General features: G+C 45.7%; 2 protein-coding genes and 1 non-coding gene across 18 annotated transcripts in view; 2 read left to right on the forward strand and 1 right to left on the reverse strand.

Annotated features, from left to right (window-relative positions):
• The window catches only part of ZNF672 (zinc finger protein 672), a 20,829-nt gene continuing 4,167 nt past the window's right edge, over nucleotides 1-16,662 (forward strand). For 4 of the 16 annotated variants that reach the window (XM_054510876.2, XM_054510881.2, XM_054510884.2 and 1 more), the window contains exon 1: nucleotides 15,160-16,199. The gene's annotated coding sequence lies outside the window, so the exon portion shown is untranslated. Of the gene's footprint in view, nucleotides 640-803; nucleotides 921-12,913; nucleotides 13,052-15,091; nucleotides 16,200-16,662 lie in introns of those variants that run through there. The other 12 variants (XM_064595719.1, XM_064595721.1, XM_045890234.3 and 9 more) reach the window with 9 other exon arrangements.
• The window catches only part of ZNF692 (zinc finger protein 692), a 14,731-nt gene continuing 13,093 nt past the window's right edge, over nucleotides 15,025-16,662 (reverse strand). The window contains exon 12 of the mRNA XM_064595712.1: nucleotides 15,025-15,161. Coding sequence (XP_064451782.1) covers nucleotides 15,085-15,161 — 77 coding nt within the window. The 3' untranslated portion in view covers nucleotides 15,025-15,084. The remainder of the gene's footprint in view (nucleotides 15,162-16,662) is intronic.
• On the forward strand, nucleotides 15,231-15,302 carry LOC123836737 (small nucleolar RNA SNORD45). The gene has a single exon (XR_006789046.1). It is a non-coding gene; the product is annotated as a small nucleolar RNA SNORD45 (small nucleolar RNA).

A 16,662-nucleotide genomic window follows, 5' to 3' on the forward strand; every position in this document is an offset into this window, starting at 1 on the left:
CGCTAACACCGCCCCCCTGCCCTTCGCCCCTCCCCACACGCTCTCTGGTCCGCGGGGCCACGTCTGGGTTCCCGACTACCTCGTCCCCGCCCGGCCTTTGGTTTCCGTACAAAATGGTGCCCTACGGCGCTCAGGGTCGTCGCCGTACATCGCCTCCAGCCCATCTTCCACCCCAGCAGAATGAAACTGAAACATGAGCGTGTTTGCTGAGAAACACTGGATCGGCGAGGGAAGTCGAGATTCCCTGGCGGATAGGGAAGTGGTAGAAATAAAACGAAGACGGGACAATCGCTTCGGAGGGAGCGCTGACATCTTGCTTTACGCGCCGCGCGCAGGCTTCCGGAAAGCCACTTCCGGCCGCGCCCGGGAGGTCGGAAGCGGCGCCGGAAGTGAGCCTGTTGGCTCCCGACGCGGAGGCGGTGCGGCGGGTCGAGTCTTGAGACCAGCCTGCTCCGCGCTTAGGACGGGAGGTCGTCTTCAGCAGTGACTGCTCCCTCCGGGAAGTCAGCGATGCCCCAGCGACGGTGGCTCAGCGGACGGCTCTGACAGGCAATGTGTCTCCTGGGGGCCTCCGGCCGTCGCGGTGAGCCAGCCCCTCGGCGAGGCGCCCACAGCGCGTCGTCTGCCCGGCGAACAGCGGTGAGAAGCCTAGGCCGCCTGACCTCGGTGCTCAAAAGCCCGCGAGGACCTTGTGGTCCTGCCTTGTGCATCAGTGAAAGGACCCGAACGGCCCGTGGTCACTTCTTGGTATTGCCGGGCGAGCCTTACGGGAAGGCTTGAGGCCTCGGGTTTAATTTTTGCAGGAGCCACCTCAGGAGCTGCGCTGCAGTGGAGCAGGCGAAGGGACGGAGTCGCCTTTGCTTCCTTGGGATCTCCTCCCGCCCTTCCCTCACCGCGTGAAAAACCGCGTCCAAAGAAATGTAAGAAGTAGAGCCGAATATCGTCATTTAAAAGTGATTTGAGGGCGCCTGGGGGGCTCAGTCGGTTACGCGTCTGTCTTTGGCTGGGGTCGTGATCTCGGGGTCCCGGGATCGAGTCCCGCATCGGGCTCCCTGCTCTGCGGGAGCCTGCTTCTCCCTCTGCCTCTCTCTCTCTCTCATGAATAAATAAGTAAAATCTTAAAAAAAAAAAAAAACTGCCAGATTTAGCAAATAAAATACACAAGGTGGGGCGCCTGGGTGGCTCAGTTGGTTGAGCGACTGCCTTCGGCTCGGGTCATGATCCCGGGGTCCCGGGATCGAGTCCCGCATCGGGCTCCCTGCTCGGCGGGGAGTCTGCTTCTCCCTCTGACCCTCCCCCAGCTCATGTGCTCTCTCTCTCATTCTCTCTCGCAAATTAAAAAAAAAAAGTGATTTAAGGGCGTCTGGGGGGCTCAGTCAGTTACGCGTCTGTCTTTGGCTGGGGTCGTGATCTCGGGGTCCCGGGATCGAGCCCCGCGTCGGGCTCCCTGCTCTGCGGGAAGCCTGCTTCTCCTTCCTCCCGTTCCTGCTCGCTCTCGCTGTCTCTGTCGTGTCCCTCTCTCAAATAAATAGATAAAATCTTCTAAAAAATAAATAAATGATTGAAAAGATTTTTTCCACGAAGTTGGCAGTTTTATTTTGTAAGTTCTAGAAGTAACTTCTCCAGTGAGTCAGCGGGAAACGGAGTTAAAGCGTCTAAGTAGACGGATCTTGTGGACAGTAATCCCTGTCTTCTGTCACATTCCTTTTTGTTATTAAGGTAGCCAGGAAAATTACATACAGAAATCAGGAACAATGTATTTATTTGTTCTCTGCTAGTAACTTTAATTTTTTAAAACTGGAATGTCACTGTAATGACCCCGCTTGACCCACCATCCTCTGTCTGACCTAGCCTGAATTCTCCCAGCCTTTCCCGTCCAGCACTGCTGCAGTATCTGTCATCCTTACACCTTGTCCTGCGGGTCCTTCTCCCTGTGCATTCAGTCATGAGCAATGCTGAGCTGCCTCTAGCTGTCACATATTTTTGTTGCATTGGGTGGGATAACATCATGAACACACGTACTTTGCAGACTACTCTTAGATCACATCCTGAAGTTCACCAGCCTCCCTGATACCCCCACCTGCATTTCCTAGGGTTAACTCCCACTGAGACCGAATGTAATATCGTTGATTGTAATTTCTCTAGCAGTTTTTGTTTTGTTTTGTTTGTTTGCTGGATTTGGATAATGTTTCAAGTAGGAGGAGTTTGGGAGCAGTGCACACTGGCTTGTTTTACGGAGGCCAGCACAGACATGATGAATTAAAACTTTTTTCTAGAACAGCACTCAGCAGACTTACTGCAATGATAGAAATATCCTGTGTCAGCTCTGAGCAATATGGTAGCCACTAGCCACATGTGGCCGTAGAGCACCTGAAGTGGAGCTAGTATTATTAAGGAACAGCATTTTAAAATTTAATTCTAGGAGAGGCGCCTGGGTGGCTCAGTTCGTTGGGCGGCTGCCTTCGGCTCAGGTCATGATCCAGGGTCCTGGGATCGAGTCCTGCATCGGGCTCCCTGCTCGGCAGGAAGTCTGCTCCCTCTGCTACTCTGCCTGCTGTTCTCCCTGCTTGTGCTCTCTCTCTCTCTGACAAATAAATAAATAAACTTAAAAAATAAAGGTGACATTTTAACTCATGATAGAAAGTTTAAAAAAAAATAATTCTAATTTAAATAGCAACCACATATGGCTAATGGATGGCATCATTAGTTCTAGAGCATGCCTTTCCCATATCTCTTCCAGACACATACTCAGCTTTCACATCTTCAATACAAAACAAAGGTCTCTCCATTGTCATTTGTCTCCACTCCTCTCCCATTTACTTCTGCAGTCTAGCTTCTGCTTCTGTCAGTCCACAGAAATTGCAGACATAAGGTCATCATCCATGCTCTGAATATCACCAAATCACTGACATCTGATACTAGGTTATTTATTCTCTCTCATCCTTCTTTAGCTTCCGAGTCACCCTTGTCCTGGGTTTCCCCTTACTTCTCTGGCCTGTTGATTTATTCCTTCACATATTATGTCTTCACTGAGTGTCTACTATGTGCCAGGATTTTAGGTAATGAGGAAAAAGACACCTATTCCAGTTTGCATGTAGCTTATAGTCTGTGGTACTCATTTTATAAATCGGTGACAGTCAAACTAATTGGACCACAACCCAAAAATATGTTTTACCTTGTAACCCAATATACGTATATTTGTGTAAATATAACAAAAGTTTCAGGAAACAATCTTTACTCAAATTACATGCAAAGTATATTAATATTTTCTATACTCTTTTTTTTCTTTTTTTCTTTTCTTTTTTTTAATGCTGGTGGAGATCTATGTCACTGATTTCATGACCCACTCATGTTTGAAAACCTTACCCTGCATGCCAGGACTTTTCAGGCTCTGATGCTAGTCTATGACCATCTCATGCATCATGCAGCCTGCTTTCTCTGAGACCCCTTGCATGGCCCCTACCCATGGCTACTATTCCTTTCTTGGAACACTATCTCCACCCAGACTCCCCACAGATCACATTCTGAGATCCCGCAGCTTCTACGACCACTGGCCTTTGCAAGGGTTACCTCTCACTGAGTACAAATATTATTTCATCCCCTTTCCCAAATCCTGCTTCTGTATTTTGTTGCTGAATGGTTCTACCATCCACCCATTTACCTAGGGAGAAAGATAGAAGACATCCTAAATGAATCCACCTGTCTTCACTCTGCAGTACATTAAGTATCATTAGAGATCCCTCCTCTCCATTTGATTGCCATTGCTTCAGTTTAGACCTTCCCCACCTCCATTGTAGATAATGTACCTCAAGAATCTTCTTAAGATTAACTCTGTCCAATAGAACTTTCAACAGTGATAGAAATTTCTGTATCTGCACTGTCTAGTACGGTGTTCACTAGCCATGTGTAGGACTCTGGAAACTTTAAAATGTGGCTAGTGCAACTGAACTAAAATTTTAGCTCAGTCAGTGGAGCATGCAACTCTTAATCTCAGGGTTGTGAGTTCAAGCCCCATGTTGGGTGTAGAGATTACTTAAAAATAAAATCTTTAAAAATCACTAAGTAAGTAGCCGTATGTGGCTAGTGGCTAATGTATTGGATAGCACAGGTCTACGTGATCTCCCTGCCCACAAGTGTGCCCCCTTCCAGTCCCTGATGCAGATAAACAATCAACCCTTGTAGATTGTTACTGAATGAAATGTAAAAATATGAAAGCCACATAAAGATGTCAGTAACACCATCAGTTTCTAGATAGTATCACAAGTCAACTCTTTATCAGTGAAGTAAAATTTTCTCAAGCTTTTGTTTTTATTTTTTTTTAGAAACAGAGACTGTGAGTGGGGGTGGTGGGGGTGGGGAGGGGCAAAGGGAGAGGGAGAGAATCTTAAGCAGACTCCACACCCAGTGTGGAGCCTGATGCAGGGCTCAGCCTCACTATCCTGAGATCATGACCTGAGCTGAAATCAAGAGTAGGACGCTTAACTGACAGCCACCCAGGCACCCCATCAGGCTTTCATTGGTAACTTTTATTTTTTTAATTTCTTCACAGAAATACTCTAAATTACCTTCATCTTTAAAAACTTTTTTTGTGGTTAACTACCTTTCTATGTTCTTTGATTTTTTTCTCCACCTTGAGTTAAAGGTGTGATACATACCACCATCTCCTAATGAAACATAATAGTTTACTAATGTAGAGTGACAGAAGGCAGATCAGTGGTTGCCTAGCGGAGAGAAACGAGGGGGTACAAGCTGGTACACAGAAACTTGTGGGTAGTGGATGTGTTCTCTATCTTGATTGTAGTGAGAATATGATTTGTATATACATGTCAGGACTTTTCAAATTGTACATTTCACAGCGCAGAGTACTAACCACTGTAGGATCACCGTGAGCTACCAGGCACCTGTTCAAATTGTACATTTCAGTATGTGAGATTTTGTGTCTATTATATTCCAATAAAGCTTTTTTAAAAAATTTGGTTGGAAACTTGCTCTGAGAAATACATAATGTAAAATTTGCTAATAAATGTTAATTAAAGGGACAGCCTATATTACTAAAATCCCTGAATTATATGTACCCTTGTTAAACCTGCTGAGTTTTTGAGAAATAATTTTTCCCTTAGCTTGTCATCTCATTAAATAATAAAAACAGCCACCACACATGCAGTGTTAACCCTCTACCAGGTACTGTTCTGAGTGGGTTTATATCCTTGTTCCTCATGACAACTAACTGAAGTATATTGTACCTTCTTTTAAAAAAAAAAAAAAAAGATTTTATTTATTTATTTGATGGAGACACAGCGAGAGAGGGAGCGCAAGCAGGGGTAGTGGGAGAGGGAGAAGCAGACTTCCCACCAAGCAGGGAGCCCGATGTGGGGCTCGATCCCAGGACCCCGGGATCATGACCTGAGCCGAAGGCAGACGCTTAACGACTGAGCCACCCAGGCGCCCCTGTACCTCCATTTTTAAATTGAGAAAATATAAGGACTAGAGGTTAAATAACTTGCCCAAGATCATACTGCTGGTAAGTCATGGCACCAGTCTTTTGAGCTCAGACAGTCCAGGCCCTTAGGCACAATAATATACTGCCTCAATTAAGCTTTACACAGAAAAGTATTTAACATTATTTAAAATATTTTTAGGGGAGCCTGGGTGGCTCAGTCAGTTAAGCATCTGCCTTCGGCTCAGGTCATGATCCCAGGCTCCTGGGATCAAGCCCCACGTCGGGCTCCCCACTCAGCGGGGAGCCTGCTTCTCCCTCTCCCTCTGCTGCTCCCCCTGCTTGTGCTTTCTCTCTCTGTCTCTGTCAGATAAATAAATAAAATCTTAAAAAATAATAAAATATTTTTAGTAACACATGTTAAGTTTAAATGTACCTACTTAAATTTTAAATGCCTCAAAATCTGTGAAAGGAACCGAAATCAAAGGATTTTCTAAAGATGCTACAAGTTTGCGTGTGATATTAGTATTATTTACACGACTGCAAGTGGTTTCAGTCATAAAACCTGATTTTATCCTTATCATGTATTTTCCTTTAATTTCCCCTAAAACTTATGCCTCATAATTTTAAGCTCATTTTCCAAACCTTATTTTGTGAACCAGTGATTCCTACATATGAGTTTTGAATATAATTTTTATCTGACATCACTTTTTTAATTTATTTAAATTCAATTTAACATATACTGTATTAATAGTTTCAAGGGTAGAATTTAGTGATTCATCAATTGCATATAACACCCAGTGCTCATTACCTCAAGTGCCCTCCATAATGCCCATCACCCAGTTACCCCTTCCCCCCCACCACCACCCTCCAGCAACCCTGTTTGTTTCCTAGAGTTCAGCATCTCTTATGGTTTGCCTCCCTATTTTTGTCTTATTTTTCCTTCCCTTCCCCTATGTTCATCTGTTTTGTTTCTTAAATTTCACATGAGTGAAATCATATGCTATTTGTCTTTCTCGGACTGCCTTATCTCGCTTAGCATAATACCCTCTAGTTCCATCCATGTTGTTGCAAATGGCAAGATTTCATTCCTTTTTGATGGCTAAGTAATATTCCACTATGTATATAGACCACATCTTTATCCATTCATCTGTCGATGGACATCTGGGCCCATATTTTAGCTACAGTCAACACTGCTGCTATAAATATTGGGGTGCATGTGCCCCCTTGAAACACTATGTATCCTTTGGATAAATACCTAGTAGTGCAATTGCTTGGCCATAGGGTAGCTCTATTTTTAACTTTTAAAGAACCTCCATACCATTTTCCAGAGTGGCTGCACCAGTTTGCATTCCCACCAACAGTGTAAGAGGGTTCCCCTTTCTCCACATCCTCATCAACATCTGTTATTTGCTGAATTGTTAATTTTAGCCATTCTGGCTGGTGTGAGGTGGTATCATTGTGGTTTAGATTTGTATTTCCCTAATGCTGAGTGATGTTGAGCATTTTTTCATGTGTTTGGCATAACTTTAAAAAAAAATAAAAGCATTAAGGACTAAGAAATTTCAGGGGGTGAGAAAAAAAAAGACTAAGAAATTTCATCACTAAGGACTAAGACATCATTAAAGATTAGGAAAAAGCTTGTATTTTAAACGTAGGTGATCTTTATCCCTCAACAAATATTCTAGTTTTGTGCTGCACCAAGTTTATCCAGTTCATCTGTATCTAGTTTACTAGAGCTTTCCACAATTAGTTTACCTACATAAATGTAACAATAAGTAGCAGTCTTTGATTGAATCAGTGCCCGAGACTTTAAGTTGGCTGCAAAATTTAAGCTGTACAACTTCCAATCATTTCCTATTAAGAGGGCTGTTTCTATTTTTCAATTTTGTATTTAAATTCTAGTTAGCTAAAATAGACTGTAATACTGGTTTCAGGAGTAGAATTCAGTGGTTCATCACTTACATATAAACACCAAATACTCAACACAAGGGCCCTCCTTAAAACCCATCATTCATTTAGTCCATCCCCAGCCTCCCTCCACTCCATCAACCCTCAGTTTGTTCTCTATAGTTAAGACTTTCTGGGCGCCTGGGTGGCTCAGTTGGTTAAGCGACTGCCTTCGGCTCAGGTCATGATCCTGGAGTCCCGGGATCGAGTCCCGCATCGGGCTCCCTGCTTGGCAGGGAGTCTGCTTCTCCCTCTCCCACTCCCCGTTTGTGTTCCCTCTCTCGCTGTGTCTTTCTCTGTCAAATAAATAAATAAAATCTTTAAAAAAAAAAAAAAAAAGACTCTCCTATGGTTTGCATCCCTCGGAGTGCTGTTTAAATTAAAAGAGATTTAGTCTCTACTACCCAAAGCAAACTACACATTTAAAGCAATTCCTCTCAAAATACTACCAGCATTTTTCACAAAGCTAGAACAAACAATCCTAAAATTTGTATGAAACCAGAAAACACCCCAAATACCAAAGCAATCTTGAAAAAGGAAAGCAAAGCTGAATGCATGGCCATTCCAGACTTCAAGCTATATTATAAAGCTGTAGTCGTCAAGAAATTATAGTACTAGCACAAAAACACACACATAGATCAATGCAACAGAATAGAAAACCCAGAAATGGACCCACAACTGTATGGTCAACTAATCTTAGACAAAGCAGAAAACAATATCCAATGGAAAAAAGACAACCTCTTCAACAAATGGTGTTGGGAAAACTGGACCACTTTCTTACACAAAAATAAATCCAAAATGGATGAAAGATTTAAATGAGGAAACATCAGAATCCTAGAGGAGAACATAGGCAGCAATCTCTTTGACCTGAGCCATAGCAACTTCTTACTATTTTTTAAGATTTTATTTATTTGAGAGAGAGAAACAGAGATAGAGAGAGCACAAGCAGGGAAGAGAACGAGAAGCAGGTTTTCTGCGAGCAGGGAGCCCGATGTGGGGCTCGATCCCAGGACCCTGAGATCATGACCTGAGCCAAAGGCAGACGCTTAATTGAGCCACCCAGGCACCCCCACAACTTCTTACTAGACATGTCTCTGGAGGCAAGGGAAACAAAAGCAAAAATGGACTATCAGGACTTCACCAAGGTAAAAAGCTTCTGCACAGTGAAGGAAACAGTAAAGAAACAAATGACATATCTGATAAAGCATTAGGATCCAAAATCTAGAAAGAACTTAACAAACTCAATACCCCAAAACCAAATAATCCAGTTAAGAAATGGGCAGAAGACATGACTAGACATTTTTCCAAAGACATCCAGATGACTAACAGGCACATGAGAAGATGCTCAACAACACTAATCATCAGGGAAATACAAATCAAAACCATGATGAGATATCATTTGACAACACAGGAAACAACAGATTGACAAGGATGCAGAGAAAGGGGAACCCTCTTGTACTGCAAATTGGTACAGCTGCTCTGGAAAACAGTATGGAGGTTCCTCAAAAAGTTAAAAATAGAGCTACCCTATGACCCAGCAATTGCACTACTAGGTATTTACCCAAAGGATATAAAAACACAGACTCAAAGGGGCACATGCACCCCCAATCTTTATAGCAGCACTATCCACAATAACCAAAATATGGAAAAAGCCCAAATGTCCATCAACTGATGAATGGATAAAGAAGATGTGGTGTACACACACAAAATAGAATCTTACTCAGCCATCAGAAGGAATGAAATCTTGCCATTTGCAATGAGAAGGATGGAACTAGAGTGTATGATGCTAAGTGAAACAAGTCAGTTACAGAAAGACAAATACCATATGATTTCACTCGTGGAATTTAAGAAACAAAACAGATGAACAAGGGGAAGGAGGAAAAAAAAGAGAGAGGGAAACAAACCATAAGAGACTCAACTATAGAGAACAAACTGATGATGGAGGGATGGGGGCGGGGGGCTAAATGGATGTTGGGTATTAAGGAAGGCACTTGTAATGACAAGCACTGGGTATTATATGTAAGTGATGAATCACTAAATTCTACTCCTGAAACCAATATTATGCTATATGTTAACTGGCATTTAAATAAAAAACTTGAGAAAATATATTTAAAAGACATTTAATCCTCCGTGTCACATCATTGTGTGTTATTGATGCAATTTGTAAGTAGTTTTTTTCTTATATTCTGAAAACCATTTTGATTTGGCCTTAGAATATGTTTGCAACTTGAAATTAATAAAAATCCTCATTGCTTAAAAAAATAAAATCTGCAATTCAGAAGTTTGTTGTCTATTCTTTCCTGTTCTCATTCTAGATTGTTAGATTTCACTTTTCTGTACTTGGCTCTTTCTACTATTGGAAAACTGTCAGTTGATATCTGTGGAGTTATTTGGGAAGCAATAGGAGCTATCATGTTCTAGAGGCCAATGTTTTTATTGCAAATGGGACTGAAATTGGAATACTTGAAGAATAGAAACATTGTATTTAGTAATACAGGAACTAAATGAAATTGAAACTGTTCTCGGTCTTTATAACACTGTAACAGCAAGCCTTCCAAATTTTATTTGATCAGGCTCACCTTTCAAATAATGGATTGAAATAGTGGTCTATACCCTTAACTCTGCTTACTTACCTTTCATTTTCCCCTCAACTGCAATGTAAAGCATGTACTATGTGCCGCATGCCCACAGTGAATAAATATTCAGTACTTTTACTCCCCTTTTCTGTCTCTCTCTTAAACCAATAACAGTGTCCTCTGGTCAAACCCAATGGACTGATGTTGCCATGGCATTACTGGACTTATGCAAGCATTGGGCACTGACCATTTCCTCACATGGGATCCAAAACCTCACCCTGTCTTGGGGTGCCTGTGTGGCTCAGTCTGGGTTTCAGCTCAGGTCGTGATCTCAGGGGTCTGGGATCGAGCCCCGTGTTACGCTCTGTGTTCAAGGCAGAGTGTGCTTGGGATTCTCTCCCTCTACAGGCACGCTCTCTCTCTCTCTCTCAAATAAATAAATCTTTTTTTTTAAAAGGGCCATATGCACCCCAGTGTTCATAGCGGCAATGTCCGCAATAGCCAAACTGTGGAAAGAGCCGAGATGCCCTTCAACAGATGAATGGATAAAGAAGAAGTGATCCATATATACAATGGAATATTACTCAGCCATCAGAAAGGATGAATCCCCAACTTTTACATCAACATGGATGGGACTGGAGGAGATTATGCTAAGTGAAATAAGTCAAGCAGAGAAAGTCAATTGTCATATGGTTTCACTTATTTGTGGAACACAAGGAATAGAACGGAGGACATTAGGAGAAGGAAGGGAAAAATGAGGGGGGGGGGACTGGAGGGAGAGATGAACCATGAGAGACTATGGACCTGAGAAACAAACAGGGTTCTAGAGGGGAGGGGGGAGGGGGGATTGGTTAGCCCAATGACGGGTATTAAGGAGGGCACGTACTGCATGGAGCACTGGGTGTTATACACAAACAATGAATCGTGGAACACTACATCAAAAACTAATGATGTACTGTATGCTGACTAACAATGAAACAAATTTTTTTTTAAAGATTTTATTTATTTATTTGAGAGAATGAGAGACAGAGAGCATGAGAGGGAGGAGGGTCAGAGGGAGAAGCAGACTCCCTGTCGAGCAGGGAGCCCGATGCGGGACTCGATGCGGGACTCGATGCGGGACTCGATCCTGGGACTCCAGGATCGTCATTGTCATGAACATGTTTCTCCTTTGCAGGTTAAATATCCCCAGCCCCTTCGATTATGTAATGTATTTATCACTATCCTAGTCACTCCTCGAAATTGGCCAACTGTGTGTGTCAGTGTCCCGTAAACACATGTCATCCGTACTGAACAGTGAGTCCAGAAATGTCCTAATTAATCCGTTTCTCAGGCCTGAAAGGCTTTGTAATCATTCTTAACTAGTCACCTTCTGCATAACATTACCTTATCTGCATACGGCACTTTGCAGCAAGCACATTTTCCTTTTCTACTTCTCCCACCTCCATCCCTTCCTGGTTCAGGCCCTCATCAACCCCAGGCCTGCATCCTGTGTCCGTTTTTTGCTTCCTTGCCGGCGGCTGCCATCCCTGCACTCCTTACACAATACCGTCACGTGTGAGTCAGCAAACACTCATTGAGCACCTGTGATGTGCAGGGCTTCGCTTCCGAGTAAGACAAGGCCTGTCCTTTTACTACAGAGGTGGCAGCCGTCATCGGACTATGCCAACACGTAGAGGTTGCGTGCATGGATGCACACCCACGACTGAGGGTGGAAAGCGGCATTCCAGCATATAGGTTAATGGAGACAGCATTTGACTAAACTTTTTTTTTTAAAGATTTTTTATTTATTTATTTGAGAGAGAGAGAATGAGAGACAGAGAGCACGAGAGGGAGGAGGGTCAGAGGGAGAAGCAGACCCCCCGCCGAGCAGGGAGCCCGACGTGGGACTCGATCCCGGGACTCCAGGATCATGACCTGAGCCGAAGGCAGTCGCTTAACCAACTGAGCCACCCAGGCGCCCATTTGACTAAACTTTTAAAAATGGTTGGAATTAAACGCAGAAGAGCATTCCAGGCTGAACCAGGGGCTAGGGCATGAGGAGTCTAAACGCACAGTGATTCAAGGGGGCTCCTGAGCAGAGCAGAGGGACAGAAGCTCTGGATGTGTAGCAGGATGAGCGGTACTCAGTGTTCTCCAGAGGAAGATCAGAGCAGGTAAAGAAGGATCCCGAGAGCCATCCTGGAGAGTCTGTTCTGGATGATCCGCAGCCTTGAAGAAGGGGCTGTTACGCTCCCAGCTGCACTTCCACCTCTCGGTGGAACACACCGAAGCCTCAACACTTGGACAAGGAGCTCTGCCTAGCAGCTCCTGAAGAGGCGGCTGGAAAGCAGACCAGGAGCATCCCCAACCCTGGCAGTGCGCCCTTGCGCGGGTCATGAATTTGCGAGAACCTCCGTGGCAGAGCTGTGGGGAGGATTAAGCGCGGTGCCGGGCCCCAAGCGTGGCCTCAGTGACTTACTACTGGGACGACTGGGGAGGGCGGCCCCCGCGGTCGCTCCACGCCAGGAACCCGTTAGCCGGGAGGCGGCGGCAGCAGCAGCGGCGGCGAGAACTCGCGTCCGCGTCCCCGCGGGCGCGCGCGAGCAGCGGGGAGACCACTGGGCACGCGGAACTCCGCCACAGCAGCCTGCGACCGAGCGCAGCGCCCTTTCCCCTGATTGGGCGGGACCGGCCGGGGGCGGGCGGCGGACAAAAGGGAAGGCAGAGACGGGTGAAGCACGGGAAGAAGGCGGGGCCTCGTCCGGGAGGGAGGCGGGCTTTGGCTCCCAGTGGTGGCCCTGCCCCCTTGCCGCGTCTCGGGCGGGGGCTGGCGGCGCTGAACAGGCGGGGCCGTTACTACGCCGTCTGGTCATCCCAGCAACCGGTGACGCGGCCTGCACGAGGCCGACCACTGGCCAGCCGCGGAGAGCGGGCCTGGAGCGGGGCTCCCTACCCCGAGGCGCCTCCCAGCTCCCCCCACTCGGCGGCCGCGCGCTCCGCCAGCCCCTTCCTCCCTTCAACGCCCTAGTCCCGAAGTCCGGAGGCGGGGGTCGGCGAGCCAGCCGAGTGGGAACCGCGTGGCGTACAAGGAGCCAGTCGGCGACCGGTGAGGGGACTGAGGGCTGGGAGGGCAGGGTTGGCGCGGGGCGGCGGTCCCCAACTGTCGCCCGCCTTCTCCCCTCCGCTCCTGGCGGCTAGCGTCTGCGGCTGTCGGGAGCGCCGCCCCGGCGACAAGTGACGCGGAGGCACGGCGGGACGTGCGATTGGTCGGTCACGCTCGCGGCCGCCGGGCGGCCTGCTCCTCCCGGGCCTTGCCCGCTGCCTGTCCTCCCCCGGCTTCCCCCGGTGACCTTCGGGGCCGGCGGCCCCACGACGCAGACATCGCCAGGCTAAGACGGCTTAAAAAGGGCGGTGTCGGGCTCCGTGGCGTTAATCGCCCCCGACTGCTCACTACGTTTTTGGTGTGCGGGCGCCAAGGGCGAGGAGCTGGGGTGGGACCGCGGGTGGGAAGTTGCGCCCAAGGAGAATCTGCCTAGCAACTCGTGACGACAGTTGGCTGAGGCGCCCGGGATTGGCTGCGCTGCGACCTACTCAGGTGTGCGCCCTTTCCCGTTCAGTACCAGGTAACGAGCCTTAAACCGAGTAACCAGGCTCCCTGATTACTCCGAGAGCTCCCGGGGTGTGGCGTGGGGCTACAGAATGCCCACGCTGCTCTCATCATGTGAAGAAGGGTTCTTTGGGGGTCGGGGAAGGACTTAAAAAATTTGCAGAACGTTTAGGATCCTTAAGGTAGAGTAGGAGTCAGACCCTGTATTCGGGATCCCTCTTCAGAGGAACTGTCCTGAAGAGGGTAAAACCTAGACTCAGCAACCACAGTTCTCAGACTTACACATATTCTAACCTTCTTTTCATATGAAACGTCGTAATAGCTTCCTTTACTGAGTTTTCCCAGGCAGGAGTGCCAGATACCTGACGTCCCCTGTCCAAGGTCACACAGCTAGTAATGGAAGAACCAGAATTTGGACACTTGCCTCCGTGCTTCCCGTGCGGATGTTACAGTTCCATTTCAATAAGCCAAAGCAGAGTATTTGCAGTATATGCAGTAGATAGAGCTATGGAGGATAAGATGACTGGAGAGAGGCCTCCTCCTCCAGTAACCTAACATTTGAAAGAATTGTATTCCAGATTAATACATCATTTTTAAAAAGCATTGAGTGCCCTCTGTGTGCCCAACGTCTTGCTAGGCCCAGGGAAGGTGCAAAGCACCATGTGTTGTCCCTTCCCACATCCCAGTTCTGGGGTGCTCTGCCCCCTTTGGGTTGCAGTTTTGCCCACGTGTCAAAGGAACATAGAAAATAAACTATCCTACTACATATGTTCTCTCCCTGCCAACATCCCTATCTTCTCCACACTTCCCAGTTCACAGTAAAATCTTTGTGAAGGCGAAACTTCCAAAAGAGTGTACTTGGATCATGATCAGGCTTGGGCATCTGGGATGGAAAGCAGCTGTCATTCCTATTTCCAGCAGTTCTTTACACATGCCAGCCTAGCTCTGAAGCTCAAACGGGCAACTTCTTTTGAAGTACTGGATCTTGTTTCTGTTAGGTCAGGAGTAGCCATTCTGGTGTTCTAGATTCCACACTCCATCCTTACCTAGAAAAGGGGCTGAAGCCTTCCTAGAATGGATGGGACTACTATTCCCTGTTACTTTCATTGATTATTCAGAATAAAGCCAAGTAAGGGGATGGGGCTGTGGAGTGGGAAGGTGCTCAGCAGAGCTTCTCTGAGGAGGGGGTTACTGGAGCAGAGCCCCGAAAGAAGAGGGGAAGGGACTTTACAGGTGGAACTATAAATGGAAAGGCCCCAAAGTAGGCAATTAATTTGAATAATACATTTCATTTAACGCAATATATCCAAAATACTACCATTTCAACATATAATCAACATTAAACATTATTAATGAGATGTTTTGCGTTCTTTTCTTCGTACTAAATCTTTGAAATTAGGAGTGTATTTGACCCTTCCAGCATACCTCAGTTTGGACCAGCCACATGTCAAGTGCTCAGTCACGTATGCCTCAGGGCCACTGTCGTGCACAGTGCATCTGGGACAGCCCTCAGCCCCACTCCTGCACCACTTTCACCCAGCTGTGGCTTCACGATGGAGGAATTGCACGATGATCACTTGTCTCTTCATCCTGCCCCAGAAGTACTGGCCTGGCAGAACAGATAACCAGGGAAGAAAATCTTTGTACTAACTGAAGGACACAACTCAGAAGAAAAAGAGGTCAATGATGTGATGGCGTGTATTAGCTGAATCCAAAGTTGATGTAAACTGTAAAATTACACTGACACCTTGAAAAAAAAAAAAAGGGGGGGCGCCTGGGTGGCTCAGTTGGTTAAGCGACTGCCTTCGGCTCAGGTCATGATCCCGGGGTCCTAGGATCGAGTCCCGCATCGGGCTCCCGGCTCGGCGGGGAGCCTGCTTCTCCCTCTGACCCTATCCCCTCTCATGCTGTTTCTCTCTCTCTCTCTCTCTCTCTCTCTCTCAAATAAATAAATAAATAATTTTTTTAATTAAAAAAAAAGAAAAAGAACTAAACTGCTCTCATGATAGATTGTTGATGTACTAAATCCTGATCAATTACCATACTCTTGATCTGTAATATGTTAGATATGGTTAGATGTGGTATGAAATACCTGCAATCTCTTTATTAAGAAACAAAAATAAAGTGATATATAAAACTCAGAAGTTTATTTTTATAGTTTATCAATTATGAATGTTAATTTTTCATTAGCTTATCTTACTTAGTACCTGTTTTTAATTACATATATAGTATTTGTAAATATTTGTAAGTATTAAATGCTTGAAAAGTACTATTTTTTTCTAAAATATTTTAAAGTATTGAACAATTAAGACTTTTCACCAACTCACACATAATTACCTCCTTCCCTCTTTCCAAGCCCTCCTGTACTTATTTTTTTTTTCCTCCTGTACTTACTTTTTTACTTAAAATGAACTTGGTAGTATACAACTTGAAAACTCTCAATTGGGAAAGTGGTTAGGATAGTCTAGAAATTATTCCTTTTTTTTTTTTTTACAGTAATATTTTATTATTTTTTTTCTTTCAGATTTCTTCCCAGGCATAGACCCCTATGCTTCCAGGGCAAACTCCAGCATGGGGTGAGGTGCAGAAGAGAGACTTGAGGGGTGTACTCTGGCACTCAGTTACCAAACCTGCCCCCTAGATCAGGGTCTGTCACCACATCTGTAATGGGGAGAAATTGTATCTTTGCTTATATGCCATTTATGTATGCATGTTTGTGTTTGTGCATTTGTCTCACCTTCCTTGGGCCTGTGCCCTGGGAGGCAGGGGGTGGGTTCCCAGAAACCTGGCCTGAGAGGTGCCATGGTCCCTGGAGTCCCTCACGTGAGGTGGAACCCTCACCAGCATGTGCATTGCTCTCTTTGGCATTTGGATCAAACATTGAGTCCTGAGGGAAGGTTTGACTCACATGAGAGCAAACATTCTTTTGAACTGACAACCCAGAATAGACAGCCAAGTATGTGGGCTGAAAGTTCCCTCTGGAAGAACTGAGAGATTCTCTCTAAAGACTGCTTTCAGGTCTGCAGAGGGGCTCCTGCCCCTGCTTGCAGCTTTTGCTTAAACTCATTCTCTGTGAATGAGATGTCTGGGATTTAAAATACTGAAGACCA

This window comes from Mirounga angustirostris, unplaced genomic scaffold, assembly GCF_029215605.1.
Source record: "Mirounga angustirostris isolate CCGP_5_RB_7025 unplaced genomic scaffold, mMirAng1.0.hap1 SCAF_7, whole genome shotgun sequence".
NCBI classification, from domain to species: Eukaryota; Metazoa; Chordata; class Mammalia; order Carnivora; family Phocidae; genus Mirounga; species Mirounga angustirostris.